Source organism: Triticum urartu, chromosome 5 (assembly GCF_003073215.2).
Source record: "Triticum urartu cultivar G1812 chromosome 5, Tu2.1, whole genome shotgun sequence".
NCBI classification, from domain to species: Eukaryota; Viridiplantae; Streptophyta; class Magnoliopsida; order Poales; family Poaceae; genus Triticum; species Triticum urartu.
Genome location: NC_053026.1, coordinates 465,512,128 through 465,532,983, shown reverse-complemented (window position 1 = coordinate 465,532,983; position 20,856 = coordinate 465,512,128). Strand labels below are relative to the sequence as shown.

The 20,856-nt window shown below is 45.7% G+C and overlaps 2 protein-coding genes across 2 annotated transcripts; both read left to right on the top strand.

Moving 5' to 3' along the window:
- Positions 1-1,234: 1,234 nt before the first annotated feature.
- On the top strand, positions 1,235-5,171 carry LOC125509880 (probable auxin efflux carrier component 5b). Its single transcript, XM_048674904.1, has 5 exons — positions 1,235-2,019; positions 4,263-4,348; positions 4,455-4,612; positions 4,719-4,795; positions 4,906-5,171. Exons 1-5 carry the CDS (start codon positions 1,316-1,318, stop codon positions 4,976-4,978), a joined length of 1,098 nt encoding a protein of 365 aa, XP_048530861.1. The 5' UTR covers positions 1,235-1,315; the 3' UTR covers positions 4,979-5,171.
- An 11,456-nt stretch (positions 5,172-16,627) lies between these two features.
- LOC125509879 (oleoyl-acyl carrier protein thioesterase 1, chloroplastic-like) lies at positions 16,628-20,046 on the top strand. The gene is made up of 7 exons (XM_048674903.1): positions 16,628-17,125; positions 17,864-17,997; positions 18,088-18,201; positions 18,776-18,871; positions 19,072-19,159; positions 19,247-19,315; positions 19,558-20,046. Exons 1-7 carry the CDS (start codon positions 16,802-16,804, stop codon positions 19,807-19,809), a joined length of 1,077 nt encoding a protein of 358 aa, XP_048530860.1. The 5' UTR covers positions 16,628-16,801; the 3' UTR covers positions 19,810-20,046.
- Positions 20,047-20,856: the final 810 nt, after the last annotated feature.

Genomic DNA, 20,856 nt, shown 5'->3' with positions numbered 1-20,856 from the left:
ATTGGCGCAGAAGAGATGTACAGTGATGACACTCGCTCGTTTGTGCGTGCTCAGTTCTCTCGCTTACATATTCCCCTGACAGTTCGTGAATTCTAACAAAATCCGTAAAAAGTCTAAAAAGAACCTGCAAAACGTATAGCTACAGAGATACAAAAACCTTTTGTACGATTCCTTCTGTCATGCTCTGTGATATCTACAGGAATAAAACGCACTGATGGAGGAATAATATATTCTCGATCTTAACCGTGAGCTCAGTCGAATGGTACAAGAGGGTCAGTGGCTCTCACTGCTTGGGATGCCGTAGGAGCTGCATCTGTCTCAAGCATGCACCCTGCGAGTGGCAGACATGAGGAGCATCGTGCACAATCCGGATTCCCGTTTGACGCTCATAATAGGAGCCATGACGACTACTAAGCAGTAAGCACATATGCCTTTTGTTTCTTAATTTCGATCAACAATTCTAGAGTTGCGTGTACTATTCTAAGTCGTAACTTTATTGGCTGTAATTCAGTGCAAGGCGTAGTGCGGCGGCAGTGCAGATTGCTTTGCCGATTTAAGCATTCTCCAAGAGAAATAAAAAGAGCGGCTCATGAGATTGTATAGACATTTGATTATGCGCAGGATAAACATAGTAATCTTCATACAAGGTCGAGGTGGATGGAAATTTTTCTATGAAATCTATTATGAAGCAATCCCAAGGAAAAAATAGTATGAATTATAATCCTGCGAAACAAACAACCCATGTAGGAAAAAGGTCCTAAGAATTAGTATCCTTTAAGATTTCTTTCAAAATCCTTTGAATCAAAGAGACCTAAAAGTTCACCCGCAAATAAAAAGAGACCTAAAAAGTTCTTCCAATAGATTAATTTTATAAACCTAGCCATGCATGAATCATGATGGTCTTCCCAAAGAAGCCTTAATACTTCCCATGCTTGAGACATAATCATTGTTTCCATATTGACGTGAATGGAAAAATAAGCAGAGAATGCCCTGATCACCGGGAGTGGAGGGGGCAGTGGGCGGCGAGGAAGAAAAGACAAGAGGAGGGAGAAGAATGAGCGATAGCGGTAGAGTGCGGAGGTTGCGCTGCGCACTACGGCTATCCTTGGTGAAATGATGCTGATGCTGACTGTGAATCCCTTTCTTACTTTCTGTTCGATGCCAAAGTTCTGCAAATCAGAATATGTTCCGTATACATGCATGCAACTGCAACCTCGAGCCCCACATATAGGCACCTACCTAGAAACGGCACCGAAACACATCGCCCGCTTGTGAGTTGTGAGTTGTGACACACGAACAGAGCGTGGCGGAGGAGATGATCGGATGGGGCGACGTGTACAAGGTGGTGGCCGCCATGGCGCCGCTCTACTTCGCCCTGGGCCTCGGCTACGGCTCGGTGCGGTGGTGGAAGCTCTTCACGCCGGACCAGTGCGACGCCGTGAACCGCCTCGTGGCCTACTTCGCGGTGCCCTTCTTCGCCTTCGACTTCGCCGCGCGCATGGACCCCTACGCGCTCAACTACCGCGTCCTCGCCGCCGACGCGCTCTCCAAGCTCGCCGTCGCGCTGGCGCTCGCCGCCTGGGCCGCCGCGTCCACGCGCTGCTGCCGCGCCGGCGCCAAGCGCGGCGGGGAGCTGGCCTCCTCGTGGTGCATCACCGGCTTCTCGCTGGCGACGCTGAACAACACGCTCGTGGTGGGCGTGCCGCTGCTGGACGCCATGTACGGCGGGTGGGCGCGAGACCTCGTCGTGCAGATATCGGTGGTGCAGATCATCGTCTACTTTCCGCTGCTGCTGCTGGCGTTCGAGGCGAGGCGTGCGTGCGGTGGTGGCGCAGGGAAGCCTGACGCGGCGGCGGCGGTTTCAGCGAGCGACGACGACGTGGAGGACGGCGGCGCGGAGGGGAGGAGGCGGCGCGAGCCGGTATGGCCGTTGGTGAGAGCGGTCTGGCTCAAGGTGGCACGGAATCCCAACGTTTACGCGGGCGTCCTCGGGGTCGCCTGGTCTTGCGTCACAAACAGGTACGATCCGTATTTCTCTGCATGCACGGACCACACTTAGCTACGTGCAACTTTTTCTCTGGGAGGATGTGATGTTGTTACGCACGAGTCGGACGTCAAGACGGTCTCGATAGTGTGGCAGGATCACATCCTCGTTTTGGTGCCTTTTGTTTTTGAGAACAAAGAACAGACACAGGCGATCATGTGTGCACACTCATCCCTGTGAATTGTGAAGGCATACGCATACCCTATTTTTATGAGCACCTCCGAAAGACTGAACCGGCAAATCATTTTGAAATTGACAAAATCACCATAGACACCTCGTAGTCAAGGGGAACGTCTCCTTCCACTGAGCATGTATCGCCGGAAATCCTGAAATGAATCCATGATAATACGAGCATCAGAACTTGAACCCTAGTGGCCTGGGGATACCGCCGTCCACGATTCACCTAACCATCTAACCACATATTGGTCCGCATCCTTGTTTTGGTGCTGACATATATTCAAAGACTGGTATGACATGATGGGAAAATGTGACTGGGATGTGTCATGGAAAAAACACTTATTGGTTGGGTTAAGGATAGCAAACCACTCTTGCAGTTATATCGAATTTTGGTAGATTTCTTTTGCTATGTCTATTTTTTCTGAAAAAAGATATATGGGTCAAATAAACCACTACAAATACCACTGAATAATTGTACATCAAAGTCCATGAGGGTTGACTGCCTTTATCACCCGAACAGGCAGACGACGCCTGCCTCATGCCGCTCCATCATCGGAGCCAGCTTGTTGTTTTCGATCGCGAACGGGGAGTCATCAAGGCCAACATCGCGGAGAAGAAACCGTTACCGTTGAAAGAGCCACGGGTACAAGAGTCAAACCTCCATTATTTCTCACAAGCCTCACAAGCACTGGAGGCCGTAGCAATGTGGTGGAGGCGAAGCCGGAGAACCAAACAATAAAGGGAAGTCGTTGTCGCCGCGCCAACAAGCCCTTCAAACTATAATCTCATCGACCAGAATGGCCAACCTGAAAATACGCCATCGAGTCACTGGCACAGTCGTAGACGACATCGTTGTGATGGGGAGACTCGGGGGAACCTTATATGCATGTTTGGCGTCAACGTGCCGCCGAAGAAGGGAGGGAAAACATAACACGCAAGAAAGTCAAGAAGGAATGGTAAAAAAATAGAGACATGCAAAAAGGTCTTGTAAATAAAGGACTTTAAATCATAGCTAGGATGACAGTAGAAATTCCAAAGGAATGCATCTGTTTGACATCAGTTCCATGGAAAATCAAACATGAATCCAAACCTTATTTATTCCAAAATCGATCCTTTTTTGATGTCTCGAGGCCACTTTTAGTTTTTGTCTAGAATCCAATGCAATATAGCTTTCACCCTTTACTTTCAATGCTGGCCGTATTTGGTTTTGTGACGATCACAGTCATATGAGGCAACCATACACATTGTAGCCCCGTCAAGACACAAAATAAGACAAGTTAGAAAACGGAGAGAAATTTTCAGGAGGATTTGAAGGGGAAAATGAAAAATAAATAAAACTGATGACAAAATCAAATTAAAGGTAGAAAGGTAAAAACAGGAAACAAAATATGTAAAATTTTAAAAGTATTTACGTACAATTTGGGAATTGTTAATGTTAAAAACCAAAAGGTTCACAAATTTATGTTGGAAATCAATTAATTCAAGAAATATCTCAAATAATTTAACACGCATGAAATCACAAATGCATCACTTAAAAAATAATATGTTCTAATACTGTCGGATGTGATTTTTTCTATGAAGAGACCGGTAAATGTTGTAGCAAGAGCGGTACAAACTGAAAAGTTGTAGGCCTGCAATTAAACTGTGAACGATCGACTCACAGCACAACAATATAATCCCAACATATAATAATCACGCAGAGTTGCACCAAGTTAATGGAACATGTACCCTCTGTCGTTCCCTCCCAAAGTGTTAAGCAAGCTTAGGTGGTTCACACTAAGAAATAATTGAGGTAGAACAAATACTCCTTGTTAGTGGAACAGACGAATAAACACCCATGTGCTCAACAATCTATAATTAAATCAACTTTCAGGTAAATCAGATTGATTCTTGTTGCATCCGGTGCACTTTGCATTCATACCACTGCTGCACACAAAGTAGCACATAGACCTGTCCGAACGCCGGCACACTGGCACCTGGCATCCTTCTGAACGTACTACTCTTGATCGGCCGCTCCTCAATTAGTTCCGTGCATATACAGGTGGCACATCGTGACGCCGAGCATCATCGAAGGCTCGGTGCTGATCATGTCCAGGACCGGCGTCGGGCTCGCCATGTTCAGCATGGGTAAGCTAGCTACCAAATTTTTGGAACAGAACTCACGGAATTACCGACAGCGCGTGTTTTCTGTCTGTCGAAGTGTCGATGCTATGAGTTGGTTGGTTGCATGCAGGCCTGTTCATGGCGCTGCAGGAGAAGATCATCGTCTGCGGGGCCGGCCTGACCGCGCTGGGCATGGCGCTGCGGTTCGTCGCCGGCCCGGCAGCCACCGCCGCCGGAGCCGTCGCCCTGGGGCTCCGCGGTGACGTCCTGCGCCTCGCCATCATACAGGTCACAGCACAATCTACTTCAAAAGTTTTTCATTTCTGAATGATGTACACTACATCGACTGACACGCATGTTGCTTCACCTGGCGATTCGATCGATGTACCGGCAGGCTGCGCTCCCCCAGTCCATCACCACGTTTGTGTTCGCCAAGGAGTACGGCCTGCACGCCGATGTGCTCAGCACCGCGTAAGTAATGGAGTAGTATTATAACTACGTCCGCTTGGTTAATTACTCCTGATTTCTGAATGCGTAGTACGTGTTGTCTGAAACTGTGCGTGCCTTGCTGAATCTTGCAGGGTTATATTCGGGACGCTGGCGTCGTTGCCCGTGTTGATCGTGTACTACATCGTTCTAGGCTTCGTTGGATAGTTAATTAGGGCTTATATACAAGTTCTATATATATCTCCCTAACCCTAGGGACTGACTAACTGATGAGTAAACTGCGTGTACTAGGTTGTAAGTTGTAACTTGCTCTTCTGCAAATAATGATCACAACTAACACCCTCTGAACTGCGCACATAGGTCCCTCGTTAATAAATGGAGCTCCATATGTACCTGTTTATTCTCATTGATAAACTTATCGTAGGGGCGAAGAACTTGTGGGGTGCGTGAGTGTCAGGCTCATTACTGAATCTACACTTGTTATTATCTTTATTTAGCTGTATCAGTTCCAGCACGCTCTGAAGACCCTCCGATCGAGATCAAACGGCCCGGATGAAGCTAGTGAACCGGTACACGGGCCACTACAGAGATGATGTGAGCGATATCCGATCTTCATCCAACGGCCTACATTTAATTACCTAGCTGGCGCCTTTTATTGTTTCTGATCATGTCACATTGAGCTTTCTCTTTTTCACCTTTTACTTCTTCGGTGTAATGGCTCCATATAAAACCTAAGAGTCCTGCCGGAGAGGGCATCAAATTGTAATCGAGTTGTAAAGCCTAGCCGAGGGGAGACTTGTGTGAGATCTCACATTTACGTGAGATCATGAGATCAACCTCAAAATTTCATATTTAGATATCTCAAAAAAAATCCGAAATTATTTGACAACATCTATGTAGGGTATGTCTACAACTCCGAGAAAATTCAGCTCAAAACTCAATGTACATTTGGAGATTCCAAAAAGATAAATTCGAATGTGAATAGTGACAACTTTTGGTGAATAGTACTTTTATACTAATCACATCCTATTTTGTCTTTTTTTTCTTTCTATTAATGTGAGTTGAATTGGGAGTTGAAACTTTTTGGGGGCATACATCAAACATTGATGTGTGTCTATAAAAATTTTTAAGAATGTTTGAACATGTATTTTTTTTCAAAAAAATCGATCGCATAGATCTCACCTAATGTGGGATCTTACACAAGGCTCCCTCAGCCTAGCCGCCATTTTAGTGGTTGCCCTACGCCAGGTAGTACCGCCAAGAAGCAAACTAAACAGGGCTCCGCCTCGCATCTCGGCTCTTCAATCACAGCAATAGTGTGGTAGCATCTGACCACGACCCGCATCCAGCAAGTGTCGTCCATTGATTCGATTATAGATTTACGGTAGAAACAAATTAGAGCTCCCCAATTTCTATTGAGCAATGGCATTTATCCTTCCGTGGATCCCGTTGCCAAAAGAGTGTGGACGACATTGGGTGGTGACGTTGATTTCCTTTTCCCCCCAGTTTTTGTGCATCTTCTAGTTTCTCTTTCGCGATCCGTTCTTTTTATTATTATTTTTTTATAATTTTGCTTTTCAAGCCATCTAAAAAATGGACTTTCTAGTAATGCACAATGAACATTATTTCATGGACCGTAGACATTTTTAATAGCGATTACTATTTTTAAAATACGTGGAAAAAATAACACCCAATTAATTTTTTATAATATATGCTAAAAAAAATTAAATACGTGGTGAACATTAAGAAATGCATGAGATATTTTTAATACTTAATGGATATTTTTTTAATATGTGATGATATCTTTTTTAAAAAACTGTGATAATTTTTTGAAACAATATGCAGAAAATATTTTTAAATATGTGATAAATAATTTTCAAACACGTGGTGAATATTTTTGTAAAGTGTGACAAATATTTTAAAAAATACATGCTGGACATGTTATGTGCACATTCGTATTTTTTTCTCTGTAGTACTCCCTGTGTAAAAAATGTAAGAGTGTTTAGATCACTCAAATTAGTTTTTTGACTATTTTATATTTTTATTATATAAATAATGTCTTTTTAATGTCTATAAATAAAGCTAAATAATGCGAATAAAACACAAAATGTGTAAATGGGCCGGCCTACCGTGACGGGGTGCACGTTTTAATCTCTATCCCGCATGTAGGACGCGGAATAGGAGGTCTCCGCTAGCATTGGGTCGCTGCGTCCGCGCACGAGAAGCATCTTTTTTTTTTCGTTGGTCACTTTGTTCTTCATGGTCTAATCCGTATTTTCTTTAAATACACATGCATACACTCACCGCTATGAAAACACACACACCTTATCTCTATGAGCACCTTTGAAAAACTGAGCCGGCATATCATATTAAGATTTACGAAGTCATCATAGGCGCATCGTCGTTGACAGGAACGTCCCCTCTCACTGAATGCGCATTGCCGAAAATCCAGAAATAAATGCGTGCACCAGGATTTGTACACTGATAGATTGGGATACCACAATTCCTCTGACTATCCAACCACAGATTGGTTCGCTGTCCAATCCGTATTTGATGGGCCGCAATCTTCTTGTCCCTCTAGCCGCGTCGCTGTTGCCGTCGCCCCTGCCATCTGAACCACCAACCCCTGCCATGGCGGTGGGCCGGCGCGCCGTTTTGCCTCGGTGTCGGCGTGTCGCCTCGCCTTCTCACGCTCAGGAGCCCTTTATGTTCTTTTGTGCACTGCACGATGCATGGGCTTTTTTTTAGATGAACAGAGAGGCAACCTCCCCGGCTCCATTTCTCATAGAAACACGAGGCATGAGCTCGATCGATCGTGCTACGTGCGCGCGCTATATTATATATATATCGATATGATCGAGGACGATCGATCTAGCAGATTGAACACATGTTCGGTCACATTTGCTTACGTAGGGTCCGTCCAAACATGATGATTTGTGTCAGCACATTTGCGCGCGTCTCAAAGACTAAGCCACTAGCCAGTGGCGTTTTTCGTCTCTACCACGCCGACTGCCCGGCCGGGTCGATCGCCGTCCCTCGCCCCATTGCCGTGCTCGCAATATCGCATCGCAGGCAATGCGGTCTCTCTTGGATGCATGCTTCTCCTTGCGTACGTGCCTCTCAGATGATCGTGCGCGTACGCACCTGCCTCTGCCTGCCTTGATGATGTACCGCACAAATTGGTTGCAACTGCATCGACGCTGACGGGCCTAAATGGGGGCAGTAGCCGTTCCATGCTAGCCACCCTGATGACGTTTTAAGATGGGCTGCGCTGGCGGTCATCACTATGTTCCTTCTCTGAGACGCGTCTCACTCACGAGGACCGGTGGATGGGCACCGTCCATCTGTCCCGTACGGTGGGCATGCTCATATTATCGACCCAACTCTCGGATCGCATCAGTCGCAGTCTAACCCACCAGAGAACATCCACTTATCTCTCAAGAAAACCTGCAAAAGCTAGGGAACAGCTATTCAGCTAGTACTACTCCTATCTAGTTATATTAAATATTAATTAGAAACTTAGAACAAAGCTACTGCCTCTATCTAGAAGTTTATATGTCTTACCGCCGCGCTAGCTAGATTGTTTGTTGTTATGCAAGTGATGAAGACCTAATTAATCCTAACATAATCAAGGATGAATCTCTCTCAGACAGTCTACCGTCTAGCAGGTGATCGACCAAATTGACTTTGTTTACCAGCCTTAACTACCGACTCTCTTCGGCAACCCTACCAACTAATTAATTTTAAAGTACGAATGCAGTTGTGTATATCTCTTTTTTAACTGTCATTTCTTTTTTTTCGGAAAAAACTTTCAATCTATTCATCTTCAATCAAGATAGTACAACGAACACTAGAAATAATAAAGATTACATGCAGATCCATAGACCACCTAGCGACGACTACAAGCACTGAAGCGAGCCGAAGGCGCGCCGCTGTCATCGCCCCTCCCTCGCCGAAGCCGGGCAAACCTTGTTGTAGTAGACAGTCGGGAAGTCGTCGTGCTAAGGCCCCATAGAACCAACGCACCAGAACAGCAACCGCCGCGGATGAAGAGTGTAGATCAGAAGGAACCAACCTGAAGACACATGAACGAAAACAAACGACGAACAGATCCGAGCATATCCACCAAAGACAGATCCGCCGGAGACACACCTCCACACGCCCACCGATGATGCTCGACGCATCACCGGAACGGGGGCTAGGCGGGGAGACCTTTATTCCATCTTCAGGGAGCCGCCGTCGTCTCGTCTTCCTGAGCAGGATACAAACCCTAACAAAGCTTGAAAAAAATCTAAAAACGGAGCCCTCCCACCGGTAAGGGCTGAGATCCACTCCGCCTCCATGGCCCTAAGGCCACCGGAGACGGGACAGATCGGCGCCGGCGCCGGCGGGAGGCGGAGAACCCTAGCTTTTTGGGCGGTGGCGGCCGGCTAGGTCGCGTACGTAGCCTGCTGCGTTGAATAGTTTTTAACGGTCATTTCATCTATGCTACTATGTCTATCAATGTTTTTAAGAGTACCTTTGGCGTATGCATCATATGATGTACGCAACAAATCTATGCCGACTGATTGGTTGAATATGCATTGGTTTCCAATCATAGATCTTTCTTCGACAATAGTGGCAGTAGTTCAACCATCCAGTAAGCAATCAATGAATATGACCATGTTAAGAAATCGAGGAAATTGACTTTATATATCAGTTTAACCATCAATCTCTCTTTGCTAATTACATTAGGTTTACTAAAAATAGATAAATAAAGAGAGAAGTGCATATTACACCCCCCAACTCTAGCCTTAGTCTAATATACACCCCCAACTCCAATACCGTCTAATATACACCCCCCAACTCTCAAAACTGGCCATAATTCAACCCTCCCTTCCCTGTTGACCGGTTTTGATCCAGTTTGACCGGTTTTGACTGAGTGAACAGTAAAAATAAAATTTTAAAAACCATAAATACTTTTTTTTGAAAAAATTCAAAAATGTTCCAAGTTTTTTGCACCGCGTGAACAGTAAATTAAAAGAAATCACCTTTTCAGCATGTTTGGACACCTGAGTAAATTCGAGATGTCCGTAAATTCGACTTTTTTTTCAAAATTTCAGCTTGGTGAACAGTAAAATCGATATTTTTAACAAACCCTTTTTTTGCATGGATGATGTTTGAGCGCGTGGTGATTTTTTTTGGATTTTTTCCCGAATTACTATTCACAATGCTGAAAATTTTGATTTTTTTTCAAATTTACGGACATCTCAAATTTACTCAGGTGTCCAAACATGCTAAAAAGGTGATTTTTTTTGAATTTACTGTTCATGCGGTGAAAAAACTTGGAACTTTTTGAATTTTGTCAAAAAAATAATTTTTTGTTTTTAAAATTTTTATTTTTACTGTTCACTCAGTCAAAACCGATCAAACTGGGTCAAAACCGGTCAACGGGGAGGGGAGGGTTGAATTCTAGCCGGTTTTAAGAGTTGGGGGTGTATTTTAGACGGTATTGGAGTTAAGGGGTGTATATTAGACTAGGGCTAGAGTTGGGGGTGTAATATGCACTTCTCTCATAAATAAATAAAAACACAAATAAAACAAATGAAATTGACATAACATAGCCTCAACAAACACGAAACTTTAGTATTTCCACTTCCGCTTTTTTATCACCAACCTTCTACTGACCAGCGACAGATGGCTGACATTTTGACATGCCTTGACTAGATGGTTGATGCCACAAATTTACTCATGTAACCTCATCGAAAACCTTACAGCTTGTGGAAACGACTATAATTCAATCAACTCCTAGGTGCAAAAATAGAAAAAAAATGTATGTGGGCCATTGGATCTCCGATGGATGGCCTGAAGTGATCATGCAGGAGGGGTTCTATACATTTAAAAAAATGACTAACTGCTATATACAAAAAGGAGTTCCACACTAGGTTCTGCATGACCAATCTTGACCATCATCCACTAGAAATCCAACAGCCCAACGGGGAGGGCGTTTTGGCTTCCAGGTGCATTTGCTCCCGCATGAACAGTAAAAACATAGTATTTTTTTTTGTAGATGTTCTTGTTAGTGTCACAAGCATGCTTGACAATTTTCATGTGAAACGGAGTAGCAGTGTTTCGTCGGTGAAAAAACAAATTTGGTTGTAACATTTGGGGTTCAATTTTTTTTGTGCAGGCCAAAATGCTTAACTTTTTTACCTAAAAATTTGCATATAGCATTTGGATGTGACTATGAACACATCCAATTTTTTGTTGGGATTTCTTTGACATTTTAAAAATCATTTTCCGCGCATAGGAGCACGTGCACCTGGAGCCGAATTGGATTTCCGCGGCCTATTTTTTTTCTATTTTTTTGCAACCTAAGCTTGTCTACAAGTCCTGACTGTGAAAGCGTATGCGTGTAACACATTCATAACTACTCCATCCGTTCCCTTTTACTCTTGTTATAAGATTTTTCTAAAGTCAAACTTTATGAAGCTTGACCAACCTTGTAAAAAATACCAACACTCACAATATGAAATCAGTATCATTAGATGCATTATGAAACCAATTTCATATTGTATATATTTAGTATTATAGATGTTGATAATTTTTAATATAAATTCGATCAAACTTTAAAATTTGACTTATAAGACAAATCTTATACGCGGAGTAAAAGTAAAAGAGAAAACTAAGGAGTATATGCATGGGCATGGCGTCCACACACGCCACAAAACAGTGGCATGGTATAACATGCAGGCCTGCAGCCGGCTGCAGATCGATTGGTTGGTTGACATAGACATAGCTAAATACCGGCGTCAGCCAGGAATATCTCTTTCAGAGTGAATATGCACTCGGTTTAGCCGCCAGCCCGCATGCGACCATATCGGATTGACCGTATCCATCGGGACTGAATTCAGCATATCTGAGCCGTCGATCCATTTTGCAGTCAATTCATGTGCCGGCTAGCTTTGCTTGTCTGCATACGTTAATTGGCAGCTTGTCAGAGACTCAGAGTAAGTACGCTAGCGAGAGATACGTCCAAATTAACTGCATTTTAACTCTGTATATGTACTTGGTCCAGAGGCAGCGTCAGATCGAGATTTATTTATTGCCCTTGACCTGAAATAATGGAGCTATGCATTAATCCAACTTGGAGTACGGGCGATCGACAATTTCGATCTGTAGCTAGTGTGACCAGTCCACGAAAACATGGGCATCTACAGTAGCTAGTGATGCATGGAACCGTTCAATATTTCGCTGCTTTTCTCTTTCCTTTATGTTCTCTGTCGCCGCTGACTTATGCTAAGAACCTAATTAAACTCGGGATGGACATGTACATTGATGTGTGCTGTTGTATGTTGCAACGAAGGAAGTATAGCGCATATGACGAAGTAGTCCTAGCACATATGCAAACAAGCCCACTAGTAAGGAAAAAAGGGTGTGGTGGAAAATCATCGTGACTAACCATCCATGTCGAATGATTCTTCTGTCTCGGTCTGAAAGCATGATGTGCTAACATTATCGTGTAAAAATCATCCTGAAAGGTCAATCTTTGACTTCCCTGCGATGCTGGCAAAGTTCTCAATGCCTTGATCACTTGTGGTGAGAGCGGTTTTTTGTATAGGTCTTGAGAGCCATGGGGTTTGGACATGGTCATAATTTTTTGCCCATAGATTTTTTCATGGATGGGCAGGGACTACCTTCATGGATATGGATATGGATTTGATATTGCTCAACCCGATTCAAACACGATCAATTGCCATGCTTCGCTTTGATAACCTCTGACAGCTCACCAAAAGTCTCCGACAACCTATGCTCCACATGCTTGGACGTATGGATGTTGCACGCCTTGTTCTTCTTTTCCAGACGCCGGCTTCGTCAACCCGTCATCCTTCTCCCCATGCAAACGCGTTGGGGTCCCCAACAGAGGGTGTGTGACTGCACAAGTAACCTTGATGAGAACATCCTCCGGAGATAATGATAGTGCCTTAGCATGCGCCACCTCCGCAATAACACTGCTCACCTCAACCAGAACGCTAGACTCGTCGAAGTCCCCCATCATGCACCCCGTGTTGAAACCAAGCGACTCCTCTAAACTAACAATTAGACGTGCAAGGGACTGCACATCGAAAGACGAGGAGCATTCACTGAGGTGGGATGACCAGAACTTAGCCTCCGAGCACATTGGACCAACGAATTCCTTGTTATGTTATGCTCCAAATTCAAGTATAAAGTGAAAGACTAATTTCTGATGAGTGAGCGGAGCGAGGCCCGTCGCCAGTAGGCTTGGGCGAAGCGGGTAAGTATTGACCTAGGTCACTTGTGTTATATATACTTCTTGTAAGCCACCACATGGAATAAGTTTATCGGTTGTAAATCCCCAGTGTTTGTAACCTCCCATGATATAGTGATGATTTGCTGGCTGGTGCCCGTGTTTTCCCCCTCCATGTTGGAGGGTTTTCCACGTTAAATCTTGTGTCCATTGCTTGTTTTCGTTCTTCGTTGTGTTGATCTGCCTGCCGTATCTCTAACATTCCTCACCCCACCAACGAGACAACATTGGTTAACCACACCTCATCTCCCCAAGCACAGCAAACCACAAGACAGTTGACAGTAGGCAATACCCACAAGACAGTAGGCTCCATTGCTTGTTTTCGTTCATCAAGGATAGGATCACTGTGCCACGGGATCGATGCCCACTGGCCTAGCCGAGAGCATAGCAACAAGGATATCCTGGTCGAGAACGTGAGGGTAGATGCAGGAGTCCGTAGGATGAGCTAAGCGATCTCCAAGGGGCGGCACCAAGAGAGCCTCGGCGCACGAATGTGTCCTAGAAGTAAGGCCGGCTAGCACGTCACCGCCAACCCCAACACTGAGCCAACGGCCGGGGGGAGGCACCGACGAGGATTGCTTCAACAAAGGGGCCAGGGCATTGTATGGCAAGATGGAAATCCTTGTAGGAGTGCCATAACTTAGCGGTTCCTAGTAGTCCATGGTGAAATGCTTGCGCCTGAGACAACAAAAACACCGTCCGCCCATCCATTTGAGGTAGGCGACACGCTCAGCCAGTCTAACCACCGGATGCAACTTCGATGACGTAACCCACTGCCCCTAGCAACATGCACGCATCCCCTGCTCCCTTGCACGTCAACCCATCCTCCATGGTTTGCGTCAGCTGACGAATCCCCTCCTCCAGTCACCATAGCGTCGTCTCAGACTACCATCGAATTAAGTTGGGGATGCGGAGGGGAGGGCGAAGTAGCAGCAACATCTTCGTTCGTACTAGCCCGCACGCTACAAGCACTTAGTGGCATGCCAACAGCGAGCCAAGCAACAGGGCGACAGCTAGTAGCGCACATCGTGGCAGTGGGCTCCCGGACCACCAGGGACTTGAGGCAAGGCGCCTATGCAAAAGGGCAAAGGCAGGCGAGGGAGCCAAGTCGGTGGACGGGGAGGGTGGGAGCGAGTCGGCCACCATCTCGAAAGACGAGGATAGCCTCGGGTGCGACAACAAAGGCACATTTGGATTTGATTGACCTGACCCTGATGTTCGCACGCGGGAGGGGCGCGACGGCGTGAGAGAACTGGATGCGGGAGGTGGCAAGGAGGGCTTGAACGGGGGCAGAGTAAGGGCAAGGGGCCGCCGACGACGGCGTACGTGCGCGGGCGTTACCAGAGCGGTGTAGTACTGGAGTAGTAAAACTTTCACCAGGAAGAAGCAATGGCAATCTTTAGTTTGATACTCAATGGGTAAATCCCACATTGAAAAATGAAAAACTAAATCCCACATTGAAAAATGAAAAACTAAATCCCACATTGAAAATGACACTGGCAACCAAAATGGCACAACGGGAGGAGCCCACCCTCTGCGTCCATTACTATTACTAAGACTAGTCACAATGGGAGTAACTTCAACAGTAACATCGAGTCCAACTCAGTAAATTTGCTTATGTGACAATGAGTTAATGAAGAGAGAGGTAGTTATAGTAACTTAGCTAGTTACTGTAACATCACATGTCCCAATGCAATATGAGTCTATAATCTAATAAATTAATCTTTACATGTTACCACACTTAAGTTACTATCCACTATGAAGATAGTGACATAATCTAGGGATATATGTTTAACGCTGGGAACGGTTTGGACTGAAACCAGAGTTTCAGTCAGTTTTCGTATTGGACTGCTTTTGGATTGGATGAAATGGGCTAAATCCCTAAATTAGTTTAATTTGGTCTGGGCTTTAACTATTGTTGGACTGGGTTGGCCCGGTCTGGACAGGAACCGAACTGGCCTCAAACCGTTTCGATCCATAGTCTGAAACCGGATCGAGGACCAAATCGACAACGCAGCCTGACCTAGCTAGGAACGCCTCCACTGCCTGCCGCCCTCCGCCGCCAACCGGGATCTTCCGCCGCCGCCCGCCGGCCGACTGGAGCTTGGTCGCGGCCTTCCCATCCCTCTGACACCATCCGTCCAGGTCCAGTGGATCGCCGTCTTCCCCTCCCTGGCTGGAGCTTGGCTGCCGGTCACCGCTACGATGCACCGGTTGCCGACTTGCCGCTGCCATTGCCACTGGCTGGAGCTCGGCAGGTCAATGCATCACCAGCCTTCTCTCCCCCTCTCTCCCTCTCTCTCTCTCTCTCCTCTCTTTCTCTGTCTCGGAACCCCACCCGTCTCTGCAGGTGAGGGTGAGACGCCGCCGATCAAGAGGCCGTCGCCGGTGACCGCTCGTCCTGAAAGTATGGAGCCGTGGTAGGATGTGAGTTAAATCCATGTAAAACCGATGAACAGTACTCCTGCATGTGTGCTTAATGTAGCCATGTTTGATTGGTGCTGATAATTAAGTCACATTCAAGTATATGTTCCCAGTAAGTACATTCTGGCTGATGTTAATCGATTCATGTCCGTACTAGTTGTTCTCTTGTTGTTAGCAAGAAAGCTCCATAATTTGTCATATCACTATCTTGTTGAATCTCTTATCTTTAATCGTGTGTTGGGTCTGAAGCTCCAACTACATGATCGATGATTCTGCATTTGAAGGAACAGTGAGAAATAGCAGCACCAACGATCGATAAAATCATAAAATCAAGACGAGAGGCTTAAGTAAGATGGCAGTAAGGAAATTGCAGTGGTCAATTTTTGTTCTTGTTCAGAGGCCAAATCAAATACTGCCTCCATTATTGTTCTCCATCGTATTTTTGCAATCGGCAACTGGTCTTCTTGTGAGAGATTAAACAAAATAGAGATTCAGATAAAATGTAAGTTTTACATGTGCTTTTAGCTCGTCCTGAAAGGGCAAGCTATCCTTTTCCTAGTAAAACTGGGTTACTACTCATATTCCTTGTCCATGGATTGAAACTATGGGTTAAATCCATAAATGACATATGGTTTGGATTGGTCTGGGTGGAAAACGCATGTGGTTTGGTTTGGTTTGGATGCTAGCTTAATTATTTTGGTTTGGTTTGGTTTGGTTTGGTTGCTGTAGGTGTAGTCATATGGTTTGGGCTGGGTTTAGTTTGAACGTCAAACTATTCCTAGGTTTATATATGTTACTATCTATTGTGGCTAGTCTAAGTACTACTACTACTTAACACCGATCGACGACTGGCCTTCGCCTCGAGCGTGTGTAGCCATTACTCAGGTGCGGAGGCACGTGCCTGCGCTAGGCAAGAGCTCGTCGAGATCTCGCTCACGTGCTCGCCGCGATCCGTCCGTCCGTCCATCCATCACAAGGGCCATAATATTGACGCAAACCATTGTCCGCACCGCACCGCGCCGCGCGTCACGGTGCAGGCAGGAAAAACAGGGAAGGGACGCCGCAGGAGAAAGAAGACACCGCAATTGATCTCATCTCCCTCGGGCTCGGGCTCGCTCTCTCTTTCCCCATCGTCACCGCGCCTCCCTTTCCTTCCTCGTTCCTTCGCCCGTCCCATCTCCACCGCCCCCCGCCCCCCCCGCGCCATCCCGAGTTCCCGACCCTCACCCCTCGCCCCTCCATTTAAACCCCACCCGTCGGCGGCCGAATCTCGGACCGCCCCCGCGACCGACCCCCCCATGCTGCGCTGCCACATCCCGCCGCAATGCGGCCCGGCCCCGCTCGGCCGCCGCGGCCTGCCCCGGGCGGTGCGCTGCGCCGCGCGGGCCCCGTCGCGTGGGGCCGTCGCCGCGGCGGCGGCGGCGGCGGCGCAGGTCGCCGCGGCGGCGGTGGCCACGGCCGAGGGGCGCGAGGGGGCGGAGCGGCCCGGCCTGGCGGAGCGGCTGCGGATGGGGAGCCTCCTCGAGGACGGCCTCTCCTACAAGGAGAGCTTCATCGTCCGCTGCTACGAGGTCGGCATCAACAAGACCGCCACCGTCGAGACCATCGCCAACCTCCTCCAGGTACGCGCGCGGCTCCTCAACTCTCTCTCCCTCTCTCTCTCCGCCCCCCGAGGAGATCCGGGAAGGAGGAAGCTCGATTCCTGCCGGCCTGTCTGCTATAGATTGCGAAATGAGATGCCATCGCCCACCCCCTTGGGGCTCTCAAGAGCTAGCTAGGGGTTCGGATCTGAATTTTCGTACCTTCAGAGTTATGGCAGATTCAGAGCTCCTGCTGCTGGGCCGCCATTAGAATTTAGCAAGGGGAGTTCCTAGTTAGTGCCATTATGCTCAAAAATGTGCTGGGTGCCCTTTGCCTAAGTTGAGAGCTCGAGCTTGAACAATTTAGCTATCCTAGCGCCCGTGATATCACCCACAGAATTGCGCGTCACGCTCAAAACTAGTGTGACTTTTCCTTTGTCCATGGTTAACTAAAGCCTGGGCTCTTGAAATCCTGTGCTCAAATATCTGATAGGGAACACCAGTGCTATTGTGGATCGAGTCAGTCTAAGTAATTCTGCGTGCTGCAAGAATTTCAGTGGGGCTGTTACCGAATCTCGTGGATTTGCTTGCTTTGCCATATAGTCAACTAATCTCCGTTCTCACAATAAATAAATCAAGTAACATTTCATTATAAGTACGCTACGAAATGTAACGTCCTGGATGATCCATCTGTCATGGCATAATGGTGGGCTTGTCGATAACTGTCTCATTATTTTTTCTTTTATGGCCTATTTGTGATAAGCTTTCTTGTAACTGCAGGAGGTAGGGTGTAATCATGCACAAAGCGTTGGGTTCTCCACCGACGGTTTTGCCACGACTACAACAATGAGAGAACTTGGACTCATTTGGGTGACAAATAGGATGCACATTGAGATCTACAAATACCCTGCTTGGTAAATTTGCAAGAGAAAGATAATATTTGTTCCCGCCGTTCTCCTTGAAGCATGATTTAGTCCTGACTTGGGTAATTCTTCTACGTATAGGGGTGATGTTGTTGAGATCGAAACATGGTGCCAAGCTGATGGAAAGATCGGTACTCGGCGTGATTGGATCCTTAAGGATTTAGCTAATGGTGAAGTTATTGGTAGAGCTACCAGGTACATACTGCTCAAGTGTGAAGCTTAAGCTTTTTTGTTCCGTTAGAGATACTCATCATGCTTGTTCACAGTTAGAACCACTGTTATGTGTAATGGAAGAAGAAAAAAAAAGACAAGTAATTGTTTTGTACCTGTTTTATAACTAACTATATGTCTTGCCTTTTTTAACTTCATCTCCACCTTGTTATCTGCACCTTTTCTTCTCCATGCATATTTAGCAAAGTTAGTTTCTAAGACAGTCATCAGAGTTTCAGCAACTAAAATTAAAGTATGTCAATAATGAAAATATGTACTTCTCCATGCAAATCTGGCAAAGTAAGTTTCTATGACAGTAATCAGACTTTCCAGTTGTTCTTGCAGTATACTTTATTTGATGTGGTCTGCTGTACTTATTTGCTGCTTGTTGACTTAATAGCAGCCCTAATGATCCATGCTTAAGAAGGAGGATCGGTTAGGGACTTTGTTTGGCTGTTCAACATATGTTTACATAACTGAAGTTTAATAGTTTAGTACAGAGCTAGATCTCTCACTGTGCTCAGCACAAGTAATGAAGTCGTATCACTTGTTTTTCCAGCAAGTGGGTCATGATGAACCAAAATACACGCAGACTTCAAAGAGTCAGTGACGAAGTCAGGGATGAGGTGTTTATCCACTGTCCAAAGAGTCCAAGGTAAGTCGGTACTCATATTTTCCTCTTCTTTAGGCTTGAACTGAGATATATCGCCTCTTTTATAATTCAAATGTGCTCCACTGCACACTCTTATGGTCTTATGTGATTCAATGTATAAATGTTCTTGAATAACTTGAAAATTGCTGTAATATTTTTTCCCCATTTTAGTCAGTCACAGATAACAAATTACCATTCTGCAGATTAGCATTCCCTGAGGAAAATAATGGTAGTCTGAAGAAGATTCCTGTTCTAACAGATCCTGCACAGCACTCGAGGCTCGGTCTAGTGGTTAGTTTTTCTCCCCTTTATGGATGGTTGTTATGACCTGCACTTGAGCAACTGTAATGCTGACATGCCTTAACTTCTGAATTGCAGCCTAGAAGAGCTGATCTGGACATGAACCAACATGTCAATAATGTCACTTACATTGGTTGGGTCCTCGAAGTGAGTTTTCCAGCAGCCCTTTTTGTAATCATCAGTTCACCGTTCCTCCTTTTGCCTGAGTTATCCTGTTTCCAAACTTCCTTTATTGAGATAGATATCTCGAGTAGTTCACTATCACTTATTTGGTTATTTCTTAACACTCCCTTCTGTAAACAATCACTTGCTGGAATCATGTATAAATGTATCCTTGTTGATTTGTGATAGTTTCTGATATCTCTTTTCTTTTTCCTCTCAAACCACAGAGCATACCTCAAGATATTATTGATACCCACGAGTTGCAAACAATCACTCTTGACTACAGAAGAGAATGCCAGCATGATGACATAGTCGATTCTCTCACCTATATAGAGGAGGAGGAGATAAATTCTAATGGATCTCTGTTTTCAGCGCCGCACCCAGAAGAGCAGCGTCAGTTCTTGCACTGCTTGAGATTTGCTGGGGCTGGGGACGAGATCAACCGTGGTCGCACCGTGTGGAGGAAACTGGCTAGATAGAAAGTGATATGTATTTGCTCATATGTATTGTGCTGTTCCATTTGTTTTACCGTTTTGCTCTTTGCGACCGGCGCCGCATCAGGAGAGGATCAATTGTACCCGGAATTTTGTGATTACCTTTGTGACATGTGTAACAATCAATGCCAACCTGTGGCAAATGTTGGACCTCAGCTGGTGTTCATCCGTTTTGGACTATGCAATATATGTATGTATACAAGACTACAAGAGGTCCATTGACATGCTGGTCCAATTCTTGATTGCAAGTTCGCCACAAGTATATCATTGCATCAAGGGTTGATCTTATGGTCATTGCCAAATGCTGGTGTGTTCTGTTCGTTTCTCTCTGGGATAACACCGAGGTTGGTGTCAAAATGTGCCACTTGGTCGGTCCATATGTTTTTGCCATGTTATTATTCATCGTCTCAGATCCTCCATGGAACTAGCAAAGTCGTAAGGTAGGTTCAAAACATAGAGACTGGCAAAAAAGTTTGAAGCAAAAAAACAGTAGCAGAGTGTGCTACTGCCAACAAATTCGTGAGAAATGGGCAAGACATTTTCAGCAATCACATGCCTTCAGGGTAACTTCAGTTCCATCAAGGAACCCCATAATCACAGCTACTGGGTCACTCAGTGGTGTTTTGCAGCACCAAAACACATCGAAGATAAGTTGCTATGCTGAAGCGTCTCCAATTGACCACACACCAGAAGCAGGACACATCCGTTTAAAGAAAGAAAGAAAGAAAGAAAGAAAAAAGCAGGACACTTCCAGCCCGTGGTTCGTTTTAGGGTCGGTGGAGCAGCTTACAGCCGTTTGCTGGAGCAATCAGCCTTTCTTTGGGCCTCTGTCTCTGGCGCCGTGTAGCCGGAAACTACTAGGTGAGCTTGGGCGCCTGGCTGTATTTTTCTTCTTCTGTTTTTTCAAGTCCCAGGAGATCATACATACACATGACTAAAGTATCATGTGCAGATTTTAAGCTTGATGCAAACAAATGTATTCGTGAGGCCTGTGGAAAATGGACAAATTAACTGCACAAAAGAAGTTGCGAC

What these genes read in the sequence shown, in the direction of transcription:
- LOC125509880 (XM_048674904.1), top strand. Translation starts at nt 1,316, where the DNA reads ATGATCGGATGGGGCGACGTGTACAAGGTGGTGGCCGCCATGGCGCCG. An exon ending in TGGTCTTGCGTCACAAACAG is followed by an intron (nt 2,020 to 4,262) that starts GTACGATCCGTA and finishes GTGCATATACAG; the next exon opens with GTGGCACATCGTGACGCCGA. An exon ending in TGCGCCTCGCCATCATACAG is followed by an intron (nt 4,613 to 4,718) that starts GTCACAGCACAA and finishes ATGTACCGGCAG; the next exon opens with GCTGCGCTCCCCCAGTCCAT.
- LOC125509879 (XM_048674903.1), top strand. Translation starts at nt 16,802, where the DNA reads ATGCTGCGCTGCCACATCCCGCCGCAATGCGGCCCGGCCCCGCTCGGC. An exon ending in CCATCGCCAACCTCCTCCAG is followed by an intron (nt 17,126 to 17,863) that starts GTACGCGCGCGG and finishes TTGTAACTGCAG; the next exon opens with GAGGTAGGGTGTAATCATGC. An exon ending in ACTCGAGGCTCGGTCTAGTG is followed by an intron (nt 19,160 to 19,246) that starts GTTAGTTTTTCT and finishes TCTGAATTGCAG; the next exon opens with CCTAGAAGAGCTGATCTGGA.